This window comes from Thamnophis elegans, chromosome 4 (assembly GCF_009769535.1).
Source record: "Thamnophis elegans isolate rThaEle1 chromosome 4, rThaEle1.pri, whole genome shotgun sequence".
NCBI lineage: Eukaryota > Metazoa > Chordata > Lepidosauria > Squamata > Colubridae > Thamnophis > Thamnophis elegans.
Window position 1 is genome coordinate 31303539 of NC_045544.1, and position 12906 is coordinate 31316444.

Consider the following 12906-nt stretch of genomic DNA (forward strand, 5'->3'; position numbering starts at 1 on the left):
TCCTGGATGATCAGCCTAGAAGAGGTCAAACCAGGTAGAGCTGGCTGCTACTTTCATTTTGTAATTGCTGACTGCTTGACGTTTTTTTCTTAAAGTCTGTCCTTTAACCCCCCCCCCTCTCATAGGTTGGCGGTACCGCCCTGCGGCATACATTGCAAATCGTGGGATCCTTTCACGACATTATTGCATACATTTTCAGTTTTGCTCAGCTAGGAAGTGCACCAGGCTGTTTGGATTACAGATGTCCTTCTGAACATCTCACAGCAGACTGGGGAGGGACTGAGCAGATTGGTTAGTATCCATTGCTCAATATTGAGATATGATTTATTCTGGTTGGGGATAGAGTATTGTTTATTTTAGTGAATGCTGGAAAAGGAGTGGATCTATTTTGCCACAGCTTGGCAGCAGCTGTTCCATAATGGTAGACTGAATGAAAACCTGGGAGATAGGGCAAGTTGGACTAATTTTCTCTATTAAAAGAATGACCTGTCCCACAGGTTGCAGAAATGAAGCTACACTTTTCAATGTACTAACAGTTGAAGAACACCGATGTTTCAGTCCACTAAAGATTTCAAATGCAAATCCATATTTTCCAGAGGAGTGTTGCTAAAGGGCGGAGGAAGCATAGACTGTATATCCCATTTTGGATGGGACAGTGAGAATAAGTCAAACTAGCAACAACTTGGTTGGTTTTCATAGAGAACTGCATCGTAACAACTGGATAAAAGTATTTGATGTGATATTACAAAACAAAAATCACCAAAGGTACCAAACACATGCTCTTTGGATTCTAGGAATTGAACTTCTTGAAATACAGAAAAAAATAGATAGCCTTCCAAATTCCTCAGATCCAAAGAAGGTGTCTCACATGCTGACCATGCTCAAAGAAGTGAAGTTTCTTCAATTTGAAGCAGCAGTGAGATATTCAATGAGGTAAGATATGAAAAAGAAGCAGATCAGAGGTATTTTCTGTAATATTTGCAACTTTTCCCCGATTATGCTTAATAAGAGGGGCAGTTCAGCCCTTATCTCTGGGTATTTTTTCTATTCAAAACTATGTATAGCCCATTGTTTCTCTGCTTACTAGGGAACAAATATGGTGGGAAATTGGAAAGTGTGACAAAGTTGGGGGCATACTTGCAAAAGGACTGCTGGGAAAGTTGCCTCCTCACAAAATGGCTGTCAAGAAGTGGCCTAACCAGCTATAAGATTCTATTGGCTTACTCCGTCTTCCTGTAAGACCACTTGACTGCCCAGCTCCTTCTTGTTCTTTTTTCTAGCAGGTGGGCATTTTTCTAAATAAATATTGAATTGCAGTGCCCAAAATCTTGTGCATTTATTTACTAAAATGTATGGGGCCTCTTTGGGGTGCAGGGCATTGCTGGAAAGAATGCTAAAGGCTGATGCTTTAACTTTGCAAAGGATCAGATTCACATTTTTTTAAAAAAGAAACACCTTTTTAAAAAAATGTAGAATGGTTGGCAACCTAGACAAAAGATTGGGGAGCTGAGTATCACTCCATATTTTTTTCTCCTACTGACTGTAAAGCAACTGGGAAAGGAGATAATTCTGATGCAAATATGTCTAGAAAGAAATGCATCTCTTCCACTATCATCTATGGAGATTCTCAGTTATTCAGGTCATGGTAGTCCCAAATGTGCTTTTTCAAAAGGCATGTGGGACTTCTTTTGTTTTTCTTGACATGCTAACAACTAGTTGACTGAAAGGAAGATGAATCCCTCCATTCTCCACCATTCAGTTAGACGTGAAGAAGCTTCTTGGATGAGAAGTGAAATGTCTCATGGAAAAAACAAAGAAAGTCCACATGCCTTTTGAAAAAGCATCTTGGGTTTTCCACCAATCATTCTTCCATTCCAAGTAATGTCCTCCAATAGTTATGAATTAAACAATTGTGGGAAATCGCAGGTGACTTTTTATCTAGTCTAATGCCAGGTATCCAAAAGGTAAAATAGCAGGAACACAAGCAAGCTTACATTTGTTTTGCTTTGGTGTTTTTTTTTAAACCTTTTTAAAAAACCAAGTGAAAAATATCTATCTTCATTCCTGGTACTAAAGTGATTATGAAGCTACAATCAGAGGATATATACACTACATCTTACAAAACCTGGTAAAGGAAGGCTCCTCCCACTCCAATAATTTTGGTTAGGGGTGGGTTGATTTATATTCAGTGAGAATTTAAAAGGTGTAAATAAAAGTATTCAAATGAATTTTTGTTTTGTTTGGTTCCAGAAGCTATAAAAAGTGTTTTATTTCTACATTTTCTGGAAAGCTACAACTACAATATGAAATAAACAGCACTAATTATCACAACCTTTTTAGTTTATTAAACCTATACACTATTTATAAAATGCATTTTAAGATCACATATGAAGAGTGAGTCTGCACGTCTCTTCAATGGTGAAATGGGCAAGCTGCGAATGTTCATGGGAAACTTATTGTGTAAACTGGAGTAAAAGGATAGAAGAATAAGAAATTCCAAATTGGTTTCATTGAGTTCCAAGAGCATAATTATTAGTAATTACATTACTAGTTGAAATTAACATTCCTTCTCCATGAGAATAACAGGAAGCAGTACATTTTCAATGAGAAAGGGCTTTTTGACGACCTTCAGCATCCTGGTAGTGTTCAGAGATAAAACAATGGGAAATGCTAGATCACTTTTCAGGCAGACGTTGTCACAGTAACTTAAATAAAATGCATTGTGCAATGTTTAAGCAGAATAAATCAGAAATTGGATTTGTCTTTTCAGTATTGTTTTATTTTTTTTAAAATTTTATATGGCCACCCATCTTAAGCAATTGTGGGTAACTCATAATAACAATAAGTATTGTTCTATTTTTTTCCAACAACCTTTCAGGGAAGCATTTTTATCATCTGGAAATGTTTCTGCATATCAGAGTATTACAGACAACATTTACCACGCATTGCCTCCCATGAGTAATGCAGTTTTTGGAAGTGCATTTGCTTCTCAACTCCAAATTCCACAGCTATTAGATCCACATGGGGAGAGAGTGAGTAAAATGGCTTTTTTCAAGATACATTTGCTTTAACTTCTGAGACATCTTTCAGAAACATTTATCTCTCATCTATTCTCCAAAGAATAATGTTCAGCATTTAACAATTAAAAACAGCTGAAGTGCTGTGCTTCACATCTGTGCCAATCTGTACTACATATAGAAGGTTCAAATATGGATAATGTGCATGTTAAAATGAAAAGGTTCAAGCAAATGTCTATTGCAGAGGACTAGCATATCTTTCTGACCTACTTTTTCACAGTCTAAAAGGTATTGTAATTAGCAATTTCTGGTGTTACCAGTAATGATAGAGTTCATAATTTTAGCAGAAGACTACACAAATTTGTGGAGAAGAGCTTTTGAGCCAAAATATTCGACTGCCCTCATGGCGGTCAATAGGTTTCTTTCCATGATAGCTCTGTACTTCTGGGAAGCTCATGTTTCAGTATTTCCCTGTAATAAAAATTGTGGTCTTCATCATTGTAATAGTAAAACTTCAACTCACACATATCGCTTTTCTGATTCTCTTTGTGTGTGTCTGTGTGTCTTCAAGTCAGTGTTGACTTCTGGTGACTGTCTGGACAAGTTCCTGCAGTTTTCTTGGAAGATTTCAGAAGTAGTTTTGGTGTTCCTGGTGCTCCCTGAGCTTGATTGTTTTCTTGCAGATGTTTCCTTATGCAACTATCGGTAATATCGAGTTACCTAACCACATTACCTAATTGGGTAATGAAACCTGTGCAAGAAAATAACCAAGCTCAAAGAGCACTAAGGACTCCAGGGTTGAACCCTAACTACTAATACTCTATTCCAGAAGTTGTTTTTCCATTGCTTGCTTCCTAGGGCTGAGAGAGAAAGACTGGCTCAAGGCCACCCAACTGGCTTTGTGCCTAAGATGGGACTAAACCTTTCCCCATTTGTAGCCTACTGCCTTAATCACTACATTACATTGACTCTGTACAATGTACTCATTTTGCTTCTAAGCCAAGAGCTGCTCTTGACAATGTAAAAGACTTTATGCCAAGTTTCTTCCCCATGTTCATATCAATTTTATTCTATTATTTATTTATTTGACTGCCCTTCTTACCACATGGTAACTCTGAGTGGTTGAACCCTTGAATCTTTTCTTTGCCCACCACAGCAAGCAGACTTTTGTGACATTCCATAGGGACCTTCAAACTCCATCGTGCAGAGCTTCGCCTTTTGCCACAGCAACAATGTTAAATACTTGTACAAGTGTTCACAGGACACTCTGAGTCCTGGAAGCTTGAGGATTTTCTGTCAAGTTGGGAATGGGTATCTCTTTCCATTCATAGAGCACCAGATGTGAATTTAATAACTTTCCAGTGCATTTCCAGCTAGCTGAAGCTCAGTTGCTCAGGATTAAAAAAAACATTATTCTCTTGAATATTATGAATATTTTATCACATGATGAGAAAAAGACAATGCAAGGAGACTTTTAAAATGATAGCGGCTGAAGATGAAGAGCAAATGTGACAAATTATGCCCATGTAGGAATTTCCACTGTGATGAATAAGAGTGAAGCATCTACAGAGATTTTTCTTGGAATTTTTCTGTTTCTCTTTTGCCTAGCACAGTTCACTGATCAATGCACACTTCTGTCAATTAAACTGGACTTAAGGATATTAGAGGTAATATACATCTGCCTGGGGCTTAACATTAGATCTCTACTATTATCACTTTCTTTAGGCATTAATGCTGTTTCCCTGGAGGACATTCCTAGCAAAAGGAGGTCTATTTCCCAACACCATAAGTAACCTAAATCCCATCAATTCTAGTATGCAGGTATGAGGCTTTTATTCCTTAGTAATCTTAGATTTCTTTATGTTTCTGACACTATGCAGATGATTACAGAAATTAAAACACATTTATTGCATCTAGAACAAATCTATTACATCACCATGTCTGAATTCAACACCTTGGTACCATAAAATCGTATTTCATCCTAGTGTGACTTCTTAGATTAATCAATGATTGATTTACTTTTGTAAAAACCCAATCACGTTCTGAATTCATCTCATCTTTTCTAGTTATGCCTATGTGGTCTGAGCAATGAGGATCAAAAAGTAGCTCATGGAGAGCTGATTGGGATACAGTTTGTAATGGAAGATGTTCTCTGGAATGCCGAAATTCTGACCGACCACCAAGAAGTGCAAAAACCATTCAGAAAGGTAAAACAGGTAGAATTGTGCATAAATCGTGTTCTGTTTGGGGCTGACCACATTTGCATTTAGCACTAAATAAATAACTTTAACACTAGGGTTTTTAAAAATTTATTGCATTAATTACATGATAAAAATTTTCAAGTTCCAGAAAAATTATGCGTGGTGACTTTTGCTAGAATGTATCAATCATATAACTGAATGACAGTTTATCTTCAAATGACATTTTTTTTAAAAAAAATCTGAACTACCATGTCAGACTAGATACTAGTAGATCAGTGATCAGTAACAGGACAATTTTTATATACTGTAATTGACTCAGAAATAAGAATAACTGAGAGATCCTTGGTGGTCTCTGAGCTTGGTTATCTTCTTGTAGACACTTTATTACTCAACTAAGTAACATCCACAGTGCTAGTCTTTTCTGCAAGAAAACAACCTAGCTCAGAGACCACCTCTACTTCAACCCTGAACTACAAATATTCTCCTTTATTGGTATAAGAATAACTATATGGAAAGTTTACAATTGCTAATTCACACAATTTTGGTTTCTTTTGACACCGAATATTAACATGGTGTCAGCCTCTGCTTTGCTGCTGCTTCGGCTGCCATTGAAACGGGGGAGGGGGGGCATGGTATTTGAGAGGGGAATACTAATTGTGCTGGAGGAGGATCCTGGAGTTTGCTGCCTCTCTTGTGCGCATGCGGAGGAGGTTTCCCGTCAAGGCCAACGGCACCGACATTCCATCTGGGTGATGCCTTTCGAAGTTATCTCACACCTGACACTTGGGAGAATTATGATTGGACTGTAACTGGGATGCCAAGGGGTGGGGAATGGGTTATTCTATATATCAATCGCTTTCGTGCCTAAATAATCAGTCTTTCGCTTTGCTACGCTTCTAATCATTTATAATTAGTAAAGTACACTTGATTTCTATCAATGGACTCTCGTGGTTTTCTTTCCTAATTATTCAATGGAGGAGTGCTGACACATGGACTGAAATAAGTTAGCTGTAGACTTGAATCGTTCATTCAATTTTTGAATTTGTTACCTTGGCAAAAATGTGCTTTTGCAGCTCTGTTAAAATCTCTTTCTAAAAAGTGATCTTGTATTTTCCAATCATTGTTTCATCAGGTTTCAGCAACATCAACAGCTGAAGCAAAAGGAAAAGCTTTAACAGCACCATCTGATACAATGACCTCATATGCCTTGCAGAGATCATATCTGATACGATGGAAGCAGCTGGAAATGTTAAAGGCAGAATGGGGAAGACTTAAATTGAAAGTTGAGGATATCAACACAGTTCCTCTGTATAAGCAGTTTTCTGAATTGTATGAGTAAGTTACAGCTTAATGTAAAATATTTTTAATTTATAGATTCAGTGATATTAAATCTCACAGTGCAGATTATAAAATAAAACATTATTTATATTTCATCTTCCTGTTTTCCTTGTTACATTAAATTTAATTCTAAAACATTTTTTTAATAACAACAGTATGCATCCTTGTTTATAAATAAGGACAAAGACAAATTAATTTACTTTTCTTTCTTGAACTTCTGTGTTAAATAAAAATCAGAATATAACCAACCATGTATTTAATGTTATACTTGCCCTTGGGAATGAGGAAATATTACTGTGTGTTTCTAATTGAACGTATTCATAAACTGAATCATATTGTTTTCACAGCTTTATGAAGTAAGTAAACAAGGAAGTGATTTGATTGACTTCAGTCATAAATGTTTATGGCAACTTTGCTAAGTTATCTAACAATTGTGATTTGTAGGCTGATGCACTGGTGAAATCTACCCACTGTTTATAGGAAATAAAGCCAGTACGCTTCTGGGTACAATTCAAGGTCTTGATCAACAGCTATTAAGTCCTCCATAGCATCTCTCAGTTGTTTCTGCCCACCCAGAGTTGATACACTTCAGATCTCTTCCATAAATAGCTGTCATCTTCTGGGATTGAATAAGCATGGTCTCTCTTGCACACTGCCCTGCCCTCTGGGACTCCATTACCCCTAGATACAAATGATGTCTACTCTCCTGAGGTCCCAGAAAGCGTTTAAAACCTGGTCTGTTCCAACTCTGGCATTAATGATGTATCTTTAGAGGCCTTCTCATATTCATGTGGTTTGCTGTTCTGGTTGTTTTAGTTTCGGCTGCCTGTTTATATGTATTTAATTAATTTTTATTGTTTTTTGAATTTTGTTAGCCACCCAGAGTCTAACTGAATGGATGGTTACAACCTTCTACAGGGTTGAACTGTAGAGTTCTTGGTGGTCCAGTGAAGTTGCACTGATGATGTTACATAGCTGAGAAATGAAACTTCTGCCAGCAAAGAGCCCAGCTCAGCACCAACAACTATGGAATTAAAATTTTACTTTTACTTAATTGCTTTAGTCACTTGACATTGAATGGAATTAGCAAAATGGAAATATTCTTTTCATTATTAGTAGCACCATATCAATATTAATAGAAGATATTTGTAAATATTGCTTTCCTTTGAAGTCACTGAAAAGTTATTTAACGAAAGAACCTATGTATGGAGATTATATCTTTGCATTTTTTTAGAGCTGAAATCTTTCATGCTGCAATGAAATCCGTAGCCAGACATTGCGGTATAGAGGATGACTATGAAGAATATGGCACTATCCAACCATGTTCGTTCTTCCCTAAAGAAGTTTCAAAAATTGATGTAATAACACACCAGGTAAAATAGGGCAAAAGAAAAGATTGGTATTTGTTCATTAAAATATATATCAAGGATATTTCCTCTAACAAATTAGAAGATGTCTATCTCTAGCCAGATTTTATTTGAATAGTTTCCATATGAATAGATAACAATGACTATGTTACAATTAATATTTTATACTGTTATGTTCCCTTCCCATATTTCCATTTTAATTTAATTGAAATCTGGTGAGGTAGGTTAAACAGCGATAGCATCTATGATCATCCAGTAAATTTCATGACTAAGGAATGCATCAGTCCTTTTTTTAGGAGGCAAGTCAATTTTACAAGTGGCAGGTAAAATAAAATTTTATTAAAGAAAAAATAAAATTCTTTCTTTTCAAACTTCAAATATAAAAATGTAAACATTAAAATGTTGGTAGAAATAAATTAGAGCTGTTCAAGCAGCAACACACAAGAAAAATACAGATGAAAATATTTCAGGCAGGCACAAGATAACATTGGTTGCTAGAAATAGCATGATTTCTGCTAGAATCTCAAATGAGATACTATTACAATATCTCATAATAATATTATGAGTCACAAGGTATTACGAAGGAAATTTCTGTCTTTTGCACATGAGTAAGATATAATTCAAAGGGGACAAAATCTAGTTTGATTTGCTCAGAACAGTAAAGAACAGGGATTTAACAGAACACTGTAAACAGAAATCAAGACTGGAAAAAATGCATGACTAGAACAGTTTTACTTATTTCTACAGAAATAGAACCCCCTTGAAACAAATGTTTCTCTGCTTCATCTTGCTTTTTGGAGGTCCTTATATGTTTATATTAGAGTATATGCTGCAGAAATGGAACAGATCCTATTCTTAATCAGCCTCTCAATGGCTTTTCCCAAGTTTGTATTTGATTTAAAAAGGACCACAGGATCTATCTCCAGCAGAAATGAGTGGGAGTATCTATCTTTATTTAAATGACAGCCAACTGTTAATTGTGTACATGTGTACATCTGAACATCTGTTCAGGCAGGTTGTACTCTCACATGCGGGCCAAATGCATTCCCAACAGATACTATTATTTCTACATGTATTCTTGCTTCATTATTTAGTGTTATTTTCCATAATAAAAATAAATATTAATATATTGTATTTGGAGAGGTTTTTTTAAAATAAATCTTGCAACTTTGTAACAAATGTATTTCTTTGATTCCTATTCTGCCTTCTTACTCTGGAGAGTGTATATAAAAACTAAAACAGACATATGCTGTTGGGCCGCTTCACCTGATATTGCCTGGCATCCCTTTGATCATAATCTTCTCACCAACATATGGGGATCTACTTTGTGCTTTTCCTGTTGCTAGGAAAAAGAAAAACAAGTTTGTCAGAGGCAGCTATGTCAATCAGTTGTAGAAAAACCAGTAAACGTCCTCATGGATTCTTAAAGATTAGCACGTCTGTTATGAAATAAGATTTAGTTGACAAGTTATCAGGTGAGGAAGTGAAAATTGCGGTCTGAATGACGGTGGAAACCTGAGACAGTTCTTCTTTGTTAGAAAGCTGGTGGGGAGGAATCATAACAGGCTATTTCAGGAACTCTCTGTTATTGTTATCAGAACAAAGCACTCAGTTGGGTGAGCATAGGCCAGTCACTCACTTATAGCTCTATAAAGAAGGCAATGGCAAACTACTTCCCAAAATCTTGCCAAGAAAACTCAGGGATCAGTCCAGGCCATGACTCAAAATATAACTATACAAACGAAACAAACAAAGCATCAGGAACACAAATATTATTTGTTTGAAAATTTAGTTTCATATAGATGCATGTAAGGTATTTTTTGTTGATGCCCTTTAAAACAACCTCTTTCTGTTTTGTGAATGTGAAGAAAGTACCTGCCAGCTACAGTTTTTACAAATGTTTTCATTGATAATAAATCAACCTTACTACTAAAAGGTGCTGTGATTCATCTGATTATGTTTAGATGACTAGTTTTTTTGAATGTTTTTTAACTTAACGGAATTAATCAAACTTTCGTGGATAAAAGTTGGAGTAGTCCTTGAAAAACACTCACTTTAAATTTGAAAGTACTCACAGTACTCTCTGAATCAATTTAGTTGCTCTTGATAAAAGAAAAAAAAATCTGTTTTTTTTCTAGTTTCAGAAACTTTTGGAAAATGTAGAAATACATATGATCCATGATGTACAAAAGAAAATTAACAAAGAAATAACACTGGTTTTATCTGAAAAAGCAAGAGAAGAGAGGCACCTCCCCACAGGTAATAACTGCAAATGCTTCAAATTCAGGATAGATCTTCAGGTGTGGTGTTAATAATGAGGAATAAGCATATGCTGGGAGACTCCTGGGAGCCACCGTACTCGACAATTAATTCATTTTTAGTACAGCTTACGACGACAATTGAGCCCAAAAATTATGTTGCTGAGTGAGATGGTTAAGGGAGTTTTGCCCCATTTTATGAACTTTTTTTGCCACAGTTAATAACTACAGTTGTTAAGTTAGTAACAGAGTTATTAAGCGAATCTGCTTCCCCATTGACGTTGTTTGTCAGGGTTCCACCACAAAATCGCGGAGGACAAAATCGCACTCGACGAAAGCGCGCATTTGACGTCATCACAGCGCGACGAAAACATCACGCTGTGATCGAAAAATGTAAAAATAAAGCTAAAACCTTACTCTAACCCCCCCAAACCTAATCCTAAACCTAACCCTTAACCTAACCCTAAATCTAACCCTAAACCTAACCGTTAACGTAATGCTAAACCTAACGCTAACCCTTAACCTAACGCTAAACCTAACGCTAACGCTCTAAACCTAACCCTAACCCTTAACCTAACCCTAAACCTAACCCTGTGAATGTGAATCGGCTTGCTTTAATTTCAATTTTATTTCAATTTTTAATTTTTTTCGTCGCGCTGTGATGACGTCACATGCGCGCTTTCGTCGAGCGCGATTTTGTCCTCCGCGCTTTTGACGGGTCACGGTTTGTCAGAAGGTCACAAAAGATAATCACGCGATACTGCAACCGTCATAAATATGAACCAGTTCCCAAGCATCCAAACTTTGATCATGTGAACATAGGGATGTTGCAATGGTCGCAAATGTGAAAAGTGGCCATAAGTCACTTTTTCCAGTCTGTAGTAAATGTTCAAACAGTTACTAAACGAATGATTGTAAGTCGATGACTACTGTTTACTGGACTATTGTTTACTGAAAGTACTGTTACTTTCAGTCAACAAACCCTCTTCAATTATTATTCTTGTTTCCTAATGAATTTTCCTTTTCCTTGTTGGATTTGGCAGTGAAGGGTTTATGCATATCTAACTATGCACATAAACCTGGCTGACACATTTTATAAGAAATATTCATTGATTAAAAGAACAAATTTTGCTTTATAAAACAAAGACAATAGGGAAAAGAGAGGAAGAAAAAACAACAACATGGTATGTGTGGAATTTGAATGAAAACTCCCCCCCCCCACAACAATAATTGTAGCACTTGGAGTAAGGATACAGTAACAATTTTCTTTAAAGTTTAGTTTCTTTGAGTTCTTTATGCAAAATCCTTGCCCTCCTTATGAGTATTCAACTTTTAAAAAAGCAGTCATAGCATTGCATATAGCATAAAGTAGTGGTCTATATGTCATGAATCTGAATATTGTTGATGCAGCTCTTTTGTTCATAATTTCAGAACTCTGGAAGCATCACAGCATGCAAGAAATGTTCTCTGTCACAAGGCCCGAAATAGTTGAATCATTTATACAGAGGCTAATGGAAGATCATCAAGAAATTAATGCAGAGGTATGCATATTACACCAGCTTCAACTAGTAAGAGGTTCGGAAGCATTATGTTTCAGATTTAGCTTCTCATGTCTCTGAATTAAAACCATCATGTTAGATAGAGGTAGTAGATCTTGGGATTTTATATATGCAGTACATTTTCTTCACTATCAATGAACTGTGGAGGAAGCACTAGGAGAAACCAAATTTGCCTGGTTTGCCTCACACTGTTTTTTGCCTGTCTTTGCCTAACACTGAGAGTCAGTTTGGTCTAGGGGTTAAAGCACCTGGCTAGAAACCAGAAGACCCAGTTTTAGCTCCATCTTGGAAGTCAGCTGTATAATTTTGGACCAGTCACTGTCTTTCAAACCAACTCATCTTACAGAATTGTTGTGGTGGGGAAAATAGAAGGAGGGAGGGGTATTATCGTATTTTTGGAGTAGATGTACCTTTTTTCCTCAAAAAAGAGGCTGAAAATATGGGTGCATCTTATACATTGAATACAGCATTTTTTTGCCTCCCAAAGCCCCACCCCTTCACCAAAATGGCCGTGCATACCCTTATGGAGGTTTTCAGGGGGCTCCTGGTGGCTGGGGAGGGCAGAAATTAGCATAAAATGGGCCATTTTTTGCCCCCCACCCCCAGCCGCCAGCAGCACTCTATAAGCCTCCATAAAACTATGCATGCACTTTTTGGACACAAAACTGGCCCATTTTTGCAAAAAGGGGCCATTTTTGGCTTATTTTTGCCCCCCACCCCTCCAGGAGCACCCTGCAAGCCCATCCAAGGCTATTCATGCCTTTCATTTGAAAAAAAAAAACGGGCCCGTTTTCTTGAAAAATTGGCTGTTTTGGGAAGGTTTGCAGAGTGCAAAAACTTTTTTTTTCCTTTCGGAAAGCTCTTTAGTTAGAGTGATTGATGAGAATTAGATTGATCAAGTGCTGTGCCAGCAGAAACAAAGTCTTAGGTGCTGCAGGTTGTCAGCAATTTCCTTTTTCAGCACATGGATAAATACACCTGGAAACATCTACCTACCTACTCTCCCTCTCTACCTACTGTATTTCTCTCTCTCTATCCTTCTACCTACCTACTTACCTATTCTCTTTCTCCCTACCTACCTACTGTATTTCTCTCTCTCTCTATCCCTCTATCTACCTACCTACTCTCTCTCCCTACCTACCTACTGTATTTCTCTCTCTCTCTAT

At 36.8% G+C, this 12906-nt stretch overlaps 1 protein-coding gene across 1 annotated transcript in view; it reads left to right on the top strand.

Annotated features, from left to right (window-relative positions):
- Positions 1–12906, top strand: part of LOC116507423 (coiled-coil domain-containing protein 162-like) — a 32670-nt gene that overhangs the window by 3408 nt on the left and 16356 nt on the right. The window contains exons 2-10 of the mRNA XM_032215541.1: positions 126–291; positions 795–933; positions 2879–3032; positions 4743–4838; positions 5084–5224; positions 6351–6553; positions 7791–7929; positions 10062–10182; positions 11613–11722. Of these exons, the coding sequence (XP_032071432.1) occupies positions 126–291; positions 795–933; positions 2879–3032; positions 4743–4838; positions 5084–5224; positions 6351–6553; positions 7791–7929; positions 10062–10182; positions 11613–11722 (1269 nt within the window). The remainder of the gene's footprint in view (positions 1–125; positions 292–794; positions 934–2878; positions 3033–4742; positions 4839–5083; positions 5225–6350; positions 6554–7790; positions 7930–10061; positions 10183–11612; positions 11723–12906) is intronic.